Source organism: Athene cunicularia, assembly GCF_003259725.1.
Source record: "Athene cunicularia isolate RWA chromosome 2 unlocalized genomic scaffold, athCun1 chr2_part1, whole genome shotgun sequence".
NCBI classification, from domain to species: domain Eukaryota; kingdom Metazoa; phylum Chordata; class Aves; order Strigiformes; family Strigidae; genus Athene; species Athene cunicularia.
This window is the reverse complement of record NW_020799095.1, coordinates 129,818,431-129,837,882: the sequence shown is the minus strand read 5'-3', so window position 1 is coordinate 129,837,882 and position 19,452 is coordinate 129,818,431. Positions and strand designations below refer to the sequence as shown.

General features: G+C 40.8%; 1 protein-coding gene across 1 annotated transcript in view; it reads right to left on the bottom strand.

Moving 5' to 3' along the window:
- LAPTM4B (lysosomal protein transmembrane 4 beta) overlaps positions 1–19,452 on the bottom strand; it is a 60,948-nt gene that overhangs the window by 37,233 nt on the left and 4,263 nt on the right. The window contains exons 2-3 of the mRNA XM_026841545.1: positions 7,280–7,391; positions 101–174 (exon numbers count right to left, since the gene is read on the bottom strand). Of these exons, the coding sequence (XP_026697346.1) occupies positions 101–174; positions 7,280–7,391 (186 nt within the window). The remainder of the gene's footprint in view (positions 1–100; positions 175–7,279; positions 7,392–19,452) is intronic.

The window sequence follows — 19,452 nt, the reverse complement described above, 5'->3', positions numbered from 1 at the left end:
CCGCAGTTGAAGAAATTTTAGAAAGCAATTTTCTTAATTTTGTTTTTACAGACTTGTATAGTTCACTTGATTCATGTCTTCTCTGAATAGAATCAATTACCTTATATGCGCCATATGTAGCCATTGCACAGATCAGAATCATAAGAAGAGAAATTGCTGTGGCAATGCACATATCTGGAAGAGAAACACATCAAAATATTTGCACATAAATTCAGAGGTTCAGTTATTTTGCTGTCTCCAAGGGCAGGGTGGGAAGTGGGTGGAGATGGGGTCAGATGTATCAATCAGCCATTGCTGAAGGAAATCTGGCTCTTGCAGGAAACTTCCTAAATATGAGAAGCACAGACAGTGATGACACTGTGCAAGCCTCTGCAGCCTCTATGAGGCTGTGGAGATGCAATGAATGGTTTAATTTTTCTGAGGATTTTCAAAAATCACAAGCAGTCTTCACAAGAAGACTATTTTGCCAGTGATGATGACATCTGTAGTCAGAAAGTGTCCACTTTTCTGCACTACAGATTGGTTGTTCACTAGTAGCTGCTGCATACCATTGCTCACTTATCTCTAAAAAATCTGAAAAAAGAGAAACGAATTTTTAAAAGCAGGTACAGGCATTTTAGAGCAGAAATAACATCTTGGAAATTTTTGGTTTTAACCAAGAATACTACAGAGGTATACAGTTCATTAATGAAGACATATAACTCTCAGGAAAGGTGAAGTAGCAAAGGAAGGAAAATATTCTTTAAAGTTTTGATTGAATTAATTACAGGACTCCTATCTTTTTCTTCTATTGACACTCAGCTTTCAATTAACTTTCCATTAGATTTACAAAGTTCCTAAGCCATGAACAGGTAGAAGTTGCTCCTGGGGGAAAAAAAATTACATATGTTTAGTCTTTTTGTACCTCCCTTTATATCATTGCAGGCCATAGTCAGGATACCAGAAGTGTATTTCTGAACCTGACCTTATAGTGAGTTTGGGAACACAACTGAACATTGCAACTACTTTTCCAAGGCTAAGCTAGTGCACAGGAGAGAGAGGACATGAGGTAGAAAGGACATGACTTTAGAGATCCCACCTCTGTCAGTATCTGTGAGGTATTTGCTGTTTGCTGATTTAGCACTTAAGGACATGGTGTAGCTGGGAACTGTCAGGTTAACGGTTGGACTAGATGATCTTCAAGGTCCTTTCCAACCTAGTTGATTCTGTGATTCTGTGTTCCCATTACTGTTACCAGGCGCATTTAAACTATGCATCTTGATGAGATATTTGGTGGACTTGAGACACACAAATACATGATGGTGTTCAGGCTGTTCCCTACCCACCACTGCTTGACTTTGGAGACATTCAAGATGCCTCCATTTGATCACAGGGCTGCCACAACATCTAACTCCAGCACATGATGAGGAGCATCCCACATCATGGGATGGTCCCTCCACTTCTCTGGCTGCAACAAAATGAAGTTCTGAGTAGGTGCCCTGGAGCCTACATCAGAGTGCCTGAAAGGTCCTGAATGGTGGCTGTGAATAGGTTGCACCTACAACCACCAGGTCACAGCTGAAAAGGAAGGACAGACACTAAGTCTTGTCTATCATTTTTTCCAGCCTACCATATGATCATCCATGTAAAAGACAAAGGACCGGGTCCTTGATCCTCCTCTGTGTGAAGGAACATGAACTTTGCAGTAGTGCAGAGGTCCTGCTGGCAATAATCCAGATTTCTGCTGGCCTTTGATGCAGAAAAGAACTTGAGACTTCTGAAGCTGGTGGGAAAATGAGCAAGAGAAAACTGTTGCTGGCTTTTGAGGGCATCTCCAGAGTGTGCTTATGTACATTGGGCTAAATTTTCCTTGGATACCGTGCCTACCAAAGTCAGAATTAAGGATTTAGGAACCCAGGTCTCCCATTTTCCAGGACACTGCCTGTGTTGTGGGTTTCAGGATTCTTTCTCTCTCTCTTTCTTGCCTCCAGAATTTGTCCTTGTGATTGCATAGGGCCTCAAATGCAACAGAAGAAGCCCTATAGCAGGCTCATTCCTAACCTAATGTATGGGGCCCCTCTCCTGGACATGTGGAGGAGCACATTTAAACCACTGTAGTCTGATGAGGGCCTGGAGTCCAGATGCCCTTCCAGTGAAAAGCTTGAATTTTTAACTTATTGTTATAATAAGAAGGACTCACCCAGGAGAGGCACCAACACTCAGCGCTGAGGTTAGCTGCACCCCTGTGCTCACTGCTTCCTACCTGGTGGCTTTATGCAGCTCAGCTTGTGGATGTTTGGAAATGCCATCAGGAGACAGCTGGGCTCCCTGCTCATAATTCAAGAGGGGATGACTTCTCAGTGCATCAAAAATTCCTCTTCAGGGGCACCTCCTCTTCTTTGACTGGGTAGAGAATCCAGACATCCAGCACAGGCATCTGAGCTGCATTGCCACGATCAGTCTCCAGCTTTTTAGGAGCTGTAAGGTTGTGCTGTGCCTGTTAGAAGTGATCTGGATTCTGCCCTCAAGAGGAAGAACCACCCACAAAAACACCCTGTACTAATAAAAGGTACGGAAGCCTCTTCAGACACTCTTAACTGTGCGGTCATTTGCTCTGGCTGTCCACATACACCCTGTGAAATCAAAATGATTTTGAATAGACCAAGTAAAATGGAGGTAATGAAAGAAAAGGAGAGGAGTGGGAATGGCTGCATGTAGCCACTAACCTCAATTGAAACATCTTGTAAAAGAGGCTTTTGGATCAATATTTTTATTTTAATCATCAGTTTGAAGGCACTGTACATTTATTCTGTCTGTTCTTAATCCCAGTCACCTACTCACTGTATCCAAGGGGAAGCTGCTGTCATTGTCATTTGCAGCAGATGCAGCAGTCACAGGCCTCAATTTGCTTATGACCGCAGCAGTACTGGTTTGGAGCCAGAGCTTAGCAAACTGCAATAAACTTGACATTGAAGTTCTGGTCTGACACACTTGTGCTCTCCATCTCCCATATCTCTCTAGCGGTGCTCCGCCGTGCCAAGTCCTAGTTGGCTCAAGCTGGTTCTTTCTCATTTAGGGCTTCATTGGGTTTTTTGAGCTGTGTCGGCTTCAATTAATCAGGATGAAACTAGATATGTAGCACATTAAATGAGAAGCTAAAAGGGGTGTGTAAATTTTTTTCCAGCCATCCTGTACTTTCTGTGGCATTCATGGCTAGAAGGGCTGTACTTGGACCACTGCAGTGGTTTTACTGCCTATTGTCCTAGACAGATTTTTGTTTTCTGCTTGGGTTTGAAGAAACCAGCTGGGTTTTTTGCTCTTATATCTTGCAGTGAGATCCTACCTTACTGACACATTGTGGAGAAGATGCTGCCAGGGCTGGGCAGATCTCCTGCCATGAGGTGCTTATGTGCATGGCAAGCTCTGCAGCTGGAGCTCCCTCAAACCCATCTTACAAGCATTTCCTCACTTTCCCTTCTCCTCTTGCGGAGGAGGCTGGTGGCAGGTGATGTGGGGACAGGGAAGAGCAGCCAGCAAGGCCAGTCCCTGAGCCAGGACCTGTGTGGAGTGATGGAGACCTCAAATTCTCCAGCTCATCACCTGCCCCAGGCCCAGAGTTAATCATTGGCTCAGAGCTCTGGCAGCGGGGGACAGAAAGCTGCTGATTAGCAGCCTGCAATCCTCAGGCAGTTTTGCCCACCCTCCTAGCCTCATTTATCCATCAGCCTGGCCTTCTTACTGCCAGCTAAGGATTACTGCCTCACTCTCTCCTCCAAGCTGCTTGTATAAGCTTGGTGCTGCTGCTGCCAGTCACTGTGCAGCCTCCTAGGTCGCAACACACGTGGCAGTGGCTTTTTCTCTCCACCAAAGACAGAAGGCCAATAAGAAGGAAAGAGTTTTCTGCACCTTTGAGCCCATCTTATTAACTCTAGAGGATAAGGATCGAGGGGAAGACGCAGCCCTGAATATGCTATGCTGGGGCAAGGATCTAGTTTCTTCTTCCCTCCCTCTGATATGGGGTTCATGCTACATGGGTGGTGTTGATGGATTGGGGCAGAAAGGGTACTTACTCTAGCACTTCCATTTACCCCCCAACAGAAATCCAAGCCTGCTGTCTGTAGGTTTCTTTATTAATTCTTTTCTATTTGAATTAACCTTTTTAAGCCCTGCATGCCTGTCATGAGACCATCATGTTATCCTGCCCTACCCATTTGTCTGCTGATCCCAATGTAGGGACACAGATAGATTTTGCCCTGAGCTGCCTGACATCAGTGTCAAACTTCCCCTCAGTTTCTATAGGGCACACATAGTATTTCAGTCCTTGTTGTCATAAGGCTTATGAAGTATGACACACATCTGTGACACTGTGAAGGCAGTAAATAAAACCGAGCAACACTCACTGCTTGTTGGGCTGTTAACATGTCAGAATCACAGTCTGTGTATCTGGAGAAAGTGAGCAGGAGGCTCAGGTGAAACCCTCTGGGAGGCCAAAATGATTTATAGGGCTTTTCCTTCTCCTGCCCAGAGATTATTAGTCTTTTAATAGCAGCAGTGTTACACTGGGCAGCTCACACATTTCTAATTTTCCCTAGTCCAGCTTCTAGTTCATAAACTCCCTCAGGTCCTAAGGAAATAATAAAAAGAAAGATGAGACTAAATGGGCTTAGCTGAATATCCAGCACAGGAGGAAGCCCAGCATTTTCCCCAGCTCCCAGATGTACTTCTCGGAGAGCCAGCCAAACCACACACACTGGTGTCTTCCAGTACCTCCATCTGCTGCATGGCAAGTCTTGGCAGACTTTCCTCCCCCCCATGTTTCTTTTTCTAGAATAGAAGGGAAAAGCTATAACCTACAGCTTTTTCTAAGTGATCATGGAAATCCTTTATCTGCTTAATCAAACAGGCATTTTGGAGCCTCTGGTAACACCCTGGGAACCATGCTAGATCCTGAAATTAAGGCTGAGCAGCCATCCACAGAACTGATGCTGCACTGGCATTTTCAAGCAATTTGCATTAGACAGTCTCTGGCTCTGCATGTGACAGGAATTTCTCCCACTTCTGGAAAAGAAAATTGAAAATTCTCCATAAACCAGGCCTGAGCACAGCCAGTAATAAATAGGAATACAAATATTGGGGAAATCCTGGTTTCTTGGAAGTCAAGGGAAAATGTCATTGACTTCAGGTTAGACATAATTCCACTACTGTGACTCAGATGAAAAGTTTATATCCTGCTCATATTTTCAGCTCATTTATGAAGGAGTCTATCTGAGGAGGGAGGAAAAGGAAGCTACAGTTTTACATGCAAACTCCATGTCTGCATTTTTTTTAATTTGCTATTGATAGGAACATCAAAAGTAGTAATGAGAATAACAGCTACTGATATTTCCATCATTATTATTTGTCAATACAAGTACATATAGATAACAACTTTGGGACCTTCATTAACATAAAAATTGATGTATCTTCCTCTATTTCATACACAAGGTTTCATATCAAAGAATTTCAGCACATGCAGCTAACCTGGGAAACATTTCTTCAAAAAAGACAAAAGTGGGACAAGAGACGAGCATGTGGAAGTTTGTCTGATGATTTATGTCATAAGAAAACATTTCCTCAGATTTGAACAAATATAGTCATATTTAAAGAAAAAAAAAAATCTCCTAACAGCTATTTCCAGTAACTATAAAAGCCAGTAGTTTAATTCAGCTGCCTTTAGTCAGTAAGGCATTAAACTGGAGGGAGGCAAAGAATAAAAGGAGACATTAATTCAAATGTTCATTTGTAATTTAACTGCCTGTGAAATGTTCCCTTTACTGAATGGAAATGAGGTTGCTTGGCCCACAAGCCATCCTTTTACAGTCTTGCAGGGTTCATTTCAGAAGCCTTAATAAAAAAATATAGAAAATACAATTTTCAAGTGTAGATGGAAATCCCCGATGTACTTGATCTGACAGCTATTGTATTACAAAACAGAATTACTATTTTAAAGCCTTGGGCACTGGCAGGCCTGTGATGTAGGCTATATAAAACCACACTGACAGACAGTCATTACCAAGGTTAATCTCTGAGAATTAGGACAAGGCAGTCAGTTTTAATATGTCAGAATCAGCTAGGAGCCCATCTGTATCTACTATGGTCCTTACTTACTTGTTAAATCCAGTTATATAAAAAGATTTTAAGTTGAAAGTTGTAGGTAGTTTTTCAATGAAGACACAATAAGGTAGCAATTGCCCCTTATTATTAATTAAATGTAGGCCCTCAAGGCACATCTGCACTAAAGACCTTGTGGAAATAAGCATACTTTATCTGATACCCAGCAGTTTTGACACATCATGGGTGTAATTATGGGGATATTCCTTTTCCTACTGATATTTTTATTGGCTTCAGTGGGAATGAGGAAATGACTTAGAGCCTTTTGCTGTGGATTGGTGTGATTCCCAGCAGCAAGACATCAGTGTAACTGGCAGGAGACCTTGTTTCAGATTACAGTGAGATACCTTGAATGTAACAATCTTGTGCCAGAAATGATAATAAACAAGACATTTTTGTCAAAATCACACTGAGGGAAAACTTTTCTAGATACAAATTAAATGGTTAAAGCAAATCAACAAACCCAACACCACCAAAGAATTTGAAACAGTCGCGGAAGAAGGAAACATTTGCAAAGGACAGGAGGGTTTTGCAGGAGACAAATGGCCTGGCTCACCCTTCCCTGAAACTGTATTGAAGATTTTCTATGATGCCCTGTGGTGAGAGAAGGAAGCAGCCCTGTGTTATTGCTAATATGCATATGATTATACAGTTAATATTTATACTTGCATCTATTACAACAGGTTTGTGCAAATCATGTCATGTGCACATGGGGGGTGTGTAAATATGTACAACATGAATGAACTCATTCAGCCAGTTACATGAACAGCTGTATGGACTCTTATGCATATGCAGGCACTACAGGACAGAGTGACGGCAGGTGCAGAGACTCTGTCTCCCTGTGTCTTGCAAAATCCCCCTCAGGCTTTCAGCATAATGCTCAGGGGTAACATCTTCATGTCAAGGGTTGGCTCGGCACCCCTGTCAAGCCAGGACACAGAAGAGCAGATGGATTAATAATTGGTGGGAGATAAGGTTACTACTAGGTAACCAGTTTGAACTGTGCCATGAATATACCTTTCACAATAAAAATGCATCTGTAAGATACCAAGGTGAAGCAATAATTAAAGGACAGTAATTATTAAAATGATATGACAGTTGCACAAATGCTGAAACAATGAGTGTTAGTATTTAGGCAGTTTGTACTTACTGGCATCATCCATAAATTCAAATTCACCTCCTAATTCAGCACTGGTTAGGTGGTACTGGTCAGGATCAGTCAGGGCACTCAGCAGAATCAGCAATACCACTGAATTGATAATCTACAGAGAAGAAAAGGGTCAGGCTGTGAAAGTAATCCATAAAAAACCTCTGGGCAGCATATACCCACCTCAGTCCATACCAACTATAGCAGATGCTGTTTTCCAACTGTACAACTGTAGTATTTAACTAACACTGCAATTAGTTTATCTGAGCAACTGTAAACAGGACCTAATTCTTCCCCAGGTGGCAGCAGGAAAATGAAACAAAACCTGGATCATCCCTTTTTGTTCTGACTCTCTCCCACACCATCAGAGAAGTTACCACTGCTCTTTCAGATTATAAAACATGTTAGCACATCCACTTCAGTTTGTTCTGTTGAAAAAATATCAATTAAAACCAATAATTTTGAGATGATTACAAACGAGTGCTGTAGTCAAGGATTATTAGCATGGTAGATCTGTAATTGGAGACAGGCCATGTTGAATTGTTAGATGATCAAAGAGCTGATTTGCTGGATGAGGCTGAATTTTAAGAGGCCATGAGTGATGCGGTAATTCACACAAGCTGCTAAATAGGAGGCCTTGGGGGGACAGGATTAGGTGGCAGTGTGAGCCCAATGTCTGATGCACATGTTCCTGTGTCATATGGCCCAGAGAGATATCCACATACACTGATGCCTTGGCTATGAAATGCATTAAGTGAATTAAATGCAAGAATATAGTATCAAGTGATTCAGTAGAAGCACATTGTGAAGTATCAGTGATGAGAGGAATGAAGAGGTAGCCAAGAGCTTTATTTTAAAAGTAATCTGAACAAAATGCTAATATCACTTTGAAGTGAAGAGGGCTAATTGCAGAAAGGAAGATTGCTTAGCATGAAATAATGCAACTAGGAAGATAACTGATGAATGGGAAAATGGAGAGAAGAAAGCTGATAGTAGGGTATTCTGGGAAAGATGGATTTTTATTGTTTTGGTTCTCACTTCAAAGTCATTCTAATCTGATCACAGGTTGTTAACAGCAACAAAAAGGTGTAGGAACACAGGCTATTATAAGACATAACAGGCTAGAGAATTTCTTGGATAAGATAAATTCTTTTTGATACGCAAATTCCATCAAGTTTAGCTGATACCAGATCTGTTAGCAAAGATCTTTGAAAAAGGTTGAGAGTTCACAAGATAGGGAAAGAATAAGCCCAGTTTATGCCTTTTCAAAGCAAGGAGGCCATGTATAGAATTTCTAGATAGACTGTGAGATTTAAGAATAAAATAAACCCAAGAACGGACAATCAAGCAGTCTCCCCATTAGCACTTCAAATTTGTATGGTCATAACCAACAATCACCATGGGCTTGTCAAGGACAAACCATAATTACTTCATCTTATTTTTCTTCTCTGGCAGGCTAAGAAACCTTATGGACAGGGAAAAAGCAGTAGATATCATCTCTTTGCATCTCAGCAAGCCTTTTGACATTATGAGAGTCTAATAAATACTCTAGGAAAACCCAGTTTGGTTGGAAGTGCAGGAAGGTGAGTGCACAGCTAGCTGGATAGATGCAATGAAAGAATAGTCGTCAAAGATTCACAGCCAGCATGGAAGATATATTGATTAAGGTTTCCTGGTATCATTGAAAGACTTGGTATTCTAGTCACTTGTGACCTGTACCTTTCCTCAAGTTGCAGACAATGCCAAGCTGTGAGTACTTCAGGAGATAAGATTAAAAAGATTTGGACAAACTATGACAGAATTCAGACAATAGAGCACAATTCAGTACCAACAAGCATAGAGCATCACATTTGTAACACACTGCAGCAGAACAAGAGGAGAAATAACAGAGTAGGTAACAGTTCCTCAGAAAGGAATCTGAGTATGACAGTGAATAAACAGGACATGACTCAGAAAGGTGAGGAAAAGAAGGAGGTAATAGACTTTTCTCCAGATCCACTGGGAGATGAGTAAAGTAAGAGATCTAAATTATAGCGAAAGTAAATTTAGATTAGGCAACTTGCTGAACAATATCAACAATCAGACAGCAGAAGAGATTGTCTGGAGGGAGTTAGAGACCTTCACTACTGCATTTTTTTGTAGAACAGTTATACAGCTTTGTGTTGGGAAAGCTGTAGCCATAGATGGTCTTGATTTGTCTTTGAAGACAGATCAAATGACCGTCAAGATTCAGAGTTACATTCTATAAATTCTACTAATTTTTAACACTATGTATAACTTTATATTGCAATCCAGTTCTTGCTTTATACTCCTTTGTGGAAAGTCAGAGGACATATGCCAGTAATAAAGATGTTACTTAAGAAGAGTACTCAGAATAACCAAGCAATCAGAAACTATATATAGTGTTGCTATTTTAAAGACATACAAGTTTACTCTTTTGTACAGATGTAGTCAGGAAGATTCATAAAATACTGACCTAGGCACTCTAGGTACTTCTCCATACGGATATGTGCAGATTCAGATTACGTGTTTGTCAGCATTGCCTTTAATTCTCTGTATAAGGTACAGATTGGGTTTGTCTGATCTGAAGTCTGCTGCGGTCAGTAGGAATCTCTTTAATGATATTTAGTGCATCACTTTTCTGTTCTATCAGGTTGTTCTCTTGTGATCCTCATAATGAGCTCTGAGCACCTTCTAACTATGCTGTCAGCAGTGCAAGTGAAATACACTATGTGTTTATTTGCTCACTCTCTTTCTCCAAGAAGAAATGTGTGCATAGTTCAGTGTATTATATTTGTTAGGGTTTTTCTATTGTTTTGAAAGAGATGCAACTGTCAATTTTTGAGAAATGCTTTAATGTATGAATTTAATATGCCTAAAAACTTATGGATGTAGCATCTTCCAAGGACACATAATCAAGGACAAGAGCATGAAGTGATTCCCTGTTGATATATGCAGTTGGTATGAGACTTAAAATCTGTGTTCTAGGAAAAGCAAAGGAGATTTTTCTGCTCTCTCAGTAAGGCCAAGATTTCCTTCAAGATGTTTTACATTCCTTCAGCAACAATGTAATAACTAATTAACAATGCTTAGAAAGCATTTTCATTTTGCAAAGTTTCAGCAAGCAGCTAAGGCATATACCTTCCCAATGAGATGTATCATCCTCCTTTTATGGATGGAGAAACAAAAACATGTTCAAGAACAGGCAGCAGCATAGAGTTCAGCAGTAAGAATAAAAATGCAAGATTTTTCACTGTCAAGTCAGAACTGACCACTGGCTCTTGTTGCTGGTTACAGCCACAGTGCTACCCAGAGTTATAGGAGAGGAGCTCTGGGGGCATTAAGAGGCCTTACTGGACCTGCCCAGCCCCACATAAGGCCTCCCCACATGCCTGCCCATGGCCCAGGACCCCATTTCAGCTCAGCCTGGGGTGATCGGTCCCTGCTCCAGTGGCACTACAGGCATGCTTCCTGGATGGACCCCTTAAATGCATGTTGTAGATTGTCTCCAGTTATATCCCTGGTTTCATCCCTTTTGCTGTTGGTTGGGCCTCTTGGATGGCCTCTGGCCCTGGTTCATCCCCTACCATGTTGGGAGCTGTTGATGGATTCCATTATCAGCCCCCAGTTCTGCACCTGGGCTCAGCCCCTGCAGGATGGTGCCTAGAGTGCCCTAATGAGAGACTGGACAAAGGTCCCCCAGAAAGCCCTAGAAATTCCCAACTGTCCTCTTATTCTGATACAGAAATAAAACAATAATTTAAAAAATCCCAAAATCTTGCTTCTCTTGCAAATAGATGGAACACATCCACCTTCTCATTAGTGTAGAGGAGGAAGATAACTGCTTTGTAGGCACCCCAGTATGTATCATGAAAAGGGGAAAACAGGACATATTATGGAGGAGATAGCTTGTCCAAATATTGGAGCATTATTGGATTTTCTGCTCTGGGTTTACAAAACACAAATTCAGATTTGAGTAGAAGATATTTTAAACAACAACAACTGTGTGAGAGGAAGTGCATGCAGGCATGAGGGAAAAAGGCAACACGTGCTGAGGCTGGGACCGGCACCGCCAGTCACTGCTGCTGCTTCCATCTGTACCGCGATAAAACCCAGCACCTTATGTACAGTGTGAAGCAGCTCTTCTAGAGGGAATGGGCAGTGTTTAGGATGTGAGAAAGCAACCTCATTTCTTCCACAGACAGCATTCAGCATTTATAAACTGTATAATGCACTAAAAATTCAGAACTCTGCCACCAATGAGTGAGTTGCCTTCTTTTCCATGTCATTTGTTCCAGAGATCCGCAGTGAACTGTGGTGACCCATGGAGATAAAATGCAGGGGAGGAGAGGTGTCAGGAACCACTGCATCAACAGGTGATGAGAAAATCTATAATTTCAGACCCTCCACAGAAGTGCAGGTACATGGTATCTATCCCAGCTTATCAAAATAAAATTAGTTCCAGTAGCTCGTAAGAGCATGCTATTAACACAGATCTTGTGCTGATTCCTAACTCAAGCAGACAGTTGAAATGCTCAAGCCATTAACTTTCATAGATGTCTGTAAATACTAAAAGAATTATCAGGAGTTATAATGGCTTAATTTTTCTTCTTCCTCCAGCTCACAGTCAAAAGTTGAAACAAAATTGCTCTGATAAAGGAGTTTAGAAGAAGAAATATTAAGCTTACTTTAACCCAATACACTGCATTAAAAACACACAGATGTTTCTGTTGAAGTCCACAGGGTCCCCTCTACAAATATTCTCCTACAGTTCCCCCAAGACTTCCTAATGTGGTGAAGAAATCCTTTTATTTATAGGAAAAAGTAAGGAAAAACCCTCTATTTTTATTTATATTGATGGTTCAGTTTATAACGATCCACATATGTAACGGTCTGGATGCTGTCTATGCAGTGAAAGGTGTACATACACTTTTAATTCTGGGTCTGTTTTCAGCCTCACTGAACTCGAGAGATCCACTGAAGCACACTCCTTAAATCTCTGTGTTGGTGGAGAACTAACTCACCACCTGTGCTCCCTGTCGGGGGCCCTTTACAGTTCCAGAGAGCTGGTTTAATGACAATCAACACCCCAATAGTATGTAGTTACAAAAACCCGGTACTTTTAGATAAGGGGAGGAAAATAGTTACTGCAAAGACAAATGTTATTTTTATTATATTGAAAATAATGAAAAATTACATTTATTGAAAACACAGTCATTCTGGGCTAACTCCTCAACTTTCTATAATCCATAATAGTGAATTATAATACTGTGAATGGTATGGGCATTTAGTTACCAAAACCATCACTGTAGTTTACTCTATAGTTCTGTACCTGACAGAGTATGAGCTACCAGATGAAAGAGGAGATGATGTTTCTGAAGGAAAATGGTTGTGACTGAGCAGCAAATAACAGCAGATTTCTCTGAGGACTTTGAGACATCTCGGGGTTGCTGACCAAGGCAACCTTGGCCAGGTCTTGAACTGGCACACACAGTTCTGGCACATTTTTAATATCTCACAAAACTGGCGGGGTTTAGTTTCTTGCCCTCTACAGAAATATTATTGAAACATATCACCAAGAACATTAATTTTACTAGTAAGGAATCCAAAATGTTTTTAATAAAACTGAAGAAAGTCTCAAGAAAAACCCCTATACTCTATCTCCCTTCAAAAAAGTCAAGGTAAGTTTATGACTCTCGGTGCTCATTCTCTATAGAAACAAACCCCCAGTCTTAAACTATTTTTGCTCCCGGAAACTAAGCTAACAACAAGAATATTTTATAGCACTTGAATATTTGCCATCAATATTACTACTAGAAAAAGTAAAAATGAATGGGAAATGTGTAAGCTAACTTAACGTCCTTAATTCTCTCCATCTACCTTTGCCTTTCCACTTGGCATGTTCTCTGCATTTTTCTTGCTTTTTTCTTTTAGCAAAGAAGATATTCATGAAAGCATGAGCACTTTTGTTCATCAAGAGGACAGAAGAACCCTACAGAAGGGAAAAAAATATCAAGTTCAGGGTTTATCTCAATAGTTCAGGTAGATTTGCATTATCCAGGGCGCCTTTCCCAAACTTCTCTGTTAGCATTGATGATGAGTTAAGGTTTATGATCTATTGCCCTTTACCAGAAGATTTTTCTATCTGTTCTCTCTTTCTCCTTGTTATGTAAAGTATTATTTTTGTTCTGAATTCTGATTAAAGAGGAAACGAGACAATTTTAGCAATAAAGGTTTTACAGCTGTCTGACTGCTGAGAAGTGCAGGCAAACATGAGAAGGAACAAGGTGTCCCTCCTGTGTGCCCAAGCGTCTTTACAGATCTCATGCCAGTGATTCAGTCACCTTCCCTCTCAGGGCGCAAAGGTCCCAGGAGCTGCATCTGAGCAGAGGTCCATCAGTGGCTTGAACTCCTAGGAAATGAGGAGCAGGACAACCCTGGCTGTCAGAATAGATACCTCCCTTTATTTCTGCTGTGTAAGACTTCTGCTTCATGCTAATGAAAATGTTTCAACCCTCCAGTGCTGGGGGACAAGCTGCAGATATGTTAGTGATGCAAAAATCAATGAATTGTCCAAGGAAGGAAATGGAGCCATGCTTAGTTATCTTTTCATCCAATGACACATAACAGTCTGAAGGGAAACAGAAAAACGGACATGTAAAGTTGGGTGAAAGTCACTATCAGATATTACTACTGAAGTCGAAGGTTGGAGAAATATAGAAAAGGATGAGCTGTTTATTCAGGAAATGAAAGTGCTTAGTTGTATTACAAAGCATCTTAAAATATAAGACTTCTGGCTTCAGTTTATTGCCCAATTGCCCAAACTTAAAATAATAGGAGAATAAAAGAAAATGTTGTCCCTGCGCAAGTTGTTCTCTCTTACTTCCCTGTGTGGTTTCTCAAAGCATATGTTTCTGGCTTCTACCTGAAATAAAGCACTGGAATAGAGAAAGCATTAGTCAGATCAGAAGTAGCAATTAAGTTTTTATGATCTTTAATCTGTAGAAGGCAGGGTAGAGTCTGCAATTCTTGTTGCTTATTTTTCCATATTACTCATGAGAAGTCAAAGAATGATCCAGGCAGGCTCAGAATGGCATATTATAGACTGCATATTATAGAGAGCATATAATAGAAAGCTGTGTAAAATATTTTAATCAGACTTTATATATAATTTCAACTTTGATTATTATAATAACACTAAGCATTGAACTTTAAAGGCTATGTTGATTAAATTGACATAGGAAGTCCAGCGTAATTCATTAGCACTCTTCTATACAAATAACTCAACTACTGCCTACTGCCAGCCTTTTAACAGTCCTAAAACCCAAGCCACAAGAGGTCTGTTATTAATGAAATATGGTAATGAATAAATTTATTAAAAAAAAAAAAAAAAGGTGGAGAGACTGCGCAGGATGCACACTAGAGGTTTCTGCCTCTCTGGAGATAGAGTTTAATTTGTTATATACTTATTCTTAGTCCTTTCATGGTTTAAGGAAATAGGATATTGGTATGCAAATTTATCTGCGGATTCTTTGCTACTTTTCCATTGTATTTAAAGGAAGTTGAACCTGTATCTGAGCAAAGTCCTGAAAATGATTGCTGCAGTCTTCTGCCCAGCCCTGGGGAAATAAGTTCACGTGCCTGGGTTCAAGTTACAGTGTTGCCAGACCTACTCACAATTTCTACTAAAGCACATCTTGGTGCAGGATGCTGTGGAGAGCTAGCAAAGAATTGGTATGCATTAAAACCTGATTAGAAAGAGTTGCTTGGCTGGTCAGTTGGGATTTCTGCATTTGTACTTGGCTTCCAAAAACGGGGTTTTGAGTCTTGCAGGTGACTGTGAAAGGTTGAGGGCAGACCTGCTAAAGTATCACTCCTGATGTGAGTTGTGGCAGCTGCCATGGGCCTGAACCATAGTGTGGACTCGTGACAGAGGATGGGCCAGTCAATGCAGCCACAACTGTGCATCTGGGCTGGATTGCCCAAGGCAGGTGGCCCTGGCCAGCAGGTTCTGTGTCTTAGCCACACCAGCCCACGATGCTGTCTGTGCTCAGACTCACCTCTAGCCAATTTGGACACATGTTAGTGCACTGGTGAGAGGAGTGTGCCCCAACTTTTGACAGCAAGCCATGTATACCACTTAATTTAAAAAGACCCACCAAAACACACTGAACCTTTGATCAATTATTCTTTTGTAGTCACCACAGGCAATATCCACAGAAGCCATATAAGGGACCAGGGCTGTCTAGTAAACTGCATCCTTGCATCACTCTGCAACCCCAGGCAGGGATTTAGTTATGCAAGAAAGAAGTGGGCATACCACAAAGGACGGTATAGTACATATAATTACTGAAATAGTAAACAACATGATCACATGTATCTGATCTCTCTGGGCACAGCTGTTTCACAGTTGAGAAATGCACCTCTGCAAAGTGAAAATCTCCCACAAACCTGTGTTTCTGCCAAAAGCATTTGTCCTGTCTGTTTTAAGTAGCTTAATGTATCTCCTGACAAAACAAGACCTTGCTCAGCACAAGCCAGTTATGAAATGAAAAACAGCCATGGCACTTAAAAAAGATCTGCTAAAGCAGAGGACTAGGATGATGGGAGTCAGAGCAGACTGCAGACATCCAAAAGAGAGCAGACCCACAGGAGGTCCAGGAACAGTGTGCTAGGCTCAAGCCCAGATAGTTTCTTTGGTGATGCCTTCCTGGCAGATTGACTATCTCAGACTGACCAAGAGCACTCTCTTGAACCTTCAGCAACAAGCATGATTTTTTTCTTCCCATTCTGCTCTTCAGAGATTTGGGGCTTTAAACCTCCAGCCCAGCTGCAGAACAGCACAGAAACTCCTGTGCACGTTTTCAAGCCTCTACCACTTTAAACTTCCAGAGTTTTACAGTCAAAGCATGAACCTCACAATAAAACGAGAGAAAAAAAGTAATCAAGGAAATTAATTCCTGGCTATTTTGCAACATCCGTTCCATATGTCCAGGAATATATAAGACTAATTACATTTTCACTGACGTCAGTCTAATCAACGATCAGTTTACGAAGCTTAATGTGTTCTTCTCTGGCTCACTAAGAGATACATATTAACCTTCAACAAAACTTCTAAACACATTTTACTTGATTAATGTAATACCTCCTCTACTTTCTATAAATACATTCATGATTTTTGTATAAAAACCAAATGTAATCATAGCATACTGGACTCTTTATGGGTTTCTTTCCTTTAACAAGCATTTATGTAAACTTTGCTCCTCTTACAACCAACCATCTGTGTTCTCACTGGAGGGAGACAACTGTTCCTTGTAATCCCAGTGAATTTATTATCCAATTGAGGACCTTACTAAGAAAAAAAAGCGCGTATTATACAGAGGTTTGCATTTTCTGAATTGATAACTGTGTTGATTAGAAGAGACAACTGTGTTATTATCCTGGACAACTGATGCATATTATCAGCTATCATTGCGGTGATTCATATAGTCTGTGTAAAATCCTAGTGTGGTGTTTGGAGATACAAGAAAAATTGCATATGTAAGGGAATTAGAGCTGAAAGACATTTTCAGAAATCCTTGTGTTTTGTTACAGACCAACAAACAGTTCAGTAAGTACATGGACTATCCAAAAGATGCTTACAAGAAATGTTGTCCCTCCAATGACTTTAAAAGTTTTTAAAACAAAAAACATTAATGAAAACACTGATGTATGATGGAGCTTGGGAAGACTGACAAAATTATGTTTCTACTCTTCTCTGCAACATAGCAAACACACAAACCTGACTATTTTCACTCAGAACAGAAAGCACAGGTAACTTGGGTGTACTAATATGGTGTACTGATGAATCTGTCTTTTTATTCAGATAATCTTTCTAGCCTGTTCATGGATTTATTGTCACCCAGGGGTGAGTGATTAGGGTCTTTGCAAGCTGTTTTATTGATTACGTGATTTAAATTCCTTCCATATGGTAATTTATTTTGTAATTTAACTGAAGATTGTCTGAAGCATGAATTGGAGAAAGGAGGTGGGATAAGGTCCTGCACTGCAGAAACCAACCTGGGTATGTGCATGGTAGGGAGGAGTTCTTTAAGGAGTTCTCCAGAAGCTGTTCTTGAAGCAGTTAACTGTTATGGCATTTAATACTGTCTCTCTAGATAAGTCACAATCAGGATGTAGTTACTGAGAAGGTCCTTCAGACAGGGTAACATTTTGTACATGCTAAGTGCTGGTCTTTACTCTTTTATTTATCACGTCTAAAATGTATACATATGTGTTCTGTTTCTTAAGAAAATACCATGCAGGACCTGAGCAGATATTTGTGTTCAGGATCAATCATTTATTTCCCACTGGTCTTGAAGAAGATAATGAAATGGATGCAATCCATTCCAAGAGAAAATACTCTGAACCTCCTCCGATTCCAGTCTCAGTTGGATATTCAACATGTTCATCAATCATACAGCAAAGCCTTTGAAAGTAGGATTCATATTTTCCTTCACTCATAATGAATTGCAAGTTTTCTCCCCACTCTCCTCAAGAGAAAGCATGTACACAGGAAATCTCCAGCAAGCTACTTGAAAATATTACTGGGTTTTTTTTCAAGATCTCAGCTTCCATTTTATGACAGAAAGTACAGACAATAGAAAAACTAATGATAATTTTATAGACATAGCACTTGGTATATAAGTATTTAGTCACTGCAGCCATTTGCACTGCAAGCGTTGGGAATTTCAAGTCATTTCAGATTCTATCATGACCCCTTCACCTGCCATTGGTGCTGACACTACATCTCCTACCAAGGGATGAGAATTAGCCATGTCATTGGCACCACCCAGCCCTTCTCCCTGAATATACTACCCAGGTATGGGCCATGGAGGGGCAATCACCTGGTGAACCCAAGTGGGCCCCATTCTGCAAGACTTCTTTCCCCAGTGTGACCAGTACTGGACTGTTCGTGGAGGTTGTAGAGGCAGCGTTGCTGGCAGGATAACCTGACCCAGCCCTCCAGCTATATCACACTGGCATGACATGGGAACTGACATCCCTGGCTGATATGAAGGAACAGAGCCTTCAACAAGCTGGCTGATGTACTATGACCATTTATAAGGAGATAAGAATAAGGAGACCCTTTATTCTTAGCCCATTTCATACCATATAAAAGCAAATAAAGCTAGTTTTCTAAGTAAAAAACAAGGCCTCATACTTGTATTCATGCAAATTCCCAAAACCTGGCACTGGAATAACAAAGTTTCCAATTCTCTCTAATGTCAGGCTTTCTAATGGTGCATTTCCCCCCTTTTAACAACTTCAGGTTTAGGGTTTTTTATTACTTTCTTTTCAAAATCTCCTGATTTTCACTGGTTTGAAAATAGTTAATTACTTCATCTTAGAATTTCTTTACTTTCCCTGAAAGAGCCTTTCCATCATGTTCTAGGGACCCCCGCTTACAACTCCTTGCTGATATGAGCAGTCTCGGACAGTGTAAAGGATGCAGAAGTGGGGACAGAGCAGTTTGGAAGGACTTCAGTGTAGGTATATTTTGTTTACATGAGCAGTCAGTGCTCATCTCTACTCCCTGCCAAGTCAGCCAAGATTTCAGTCATCTTCTAACTTGTATTTAAGCACATTGCCATACATGCGGTTTTGCACGGGGCTTGAAAAAGACAAGGAAATAAGTGTGTCCCAGTGGCAAAATATATACCTTGATTGTCTCTCTGACATCAGGACAGGTGCACTCTACTGATCTCAGCAGGGTGTTCAATCAATGAGGCCATAGCAAGCAGTGCTTTTCTTTTGCTTTACAATATAAAGAGGCCACAACCAGTACATTCTTTCATCCATTAGGATTCAATCCTTTTATCAAAAAACGACTGGGATGCAGACACAAATTATGAATGCTTTCAACTGTATATTCAGAAAAAAAAACAGAACTGAAATGTCATGACTAGCAATTCATGCTGAGCTTTCCACAAATAGCAGCTCAAACGTTGAAATCACCCTGGCTAAAAACTTTGGCTCGCTTTATTTATGTTCTTACCGCACGCCCTTCAGAGGGAGCCGCACAACTCGATAAATTGTGATTATAAAAGGTTCTCAGCCTTCCATTAGTTTTTATTTTTAGCCCCTCTCTGCCGGGGCGGCGGGGGAGCGCGGCGGGCAGCGGCGCTGAGCCCCGG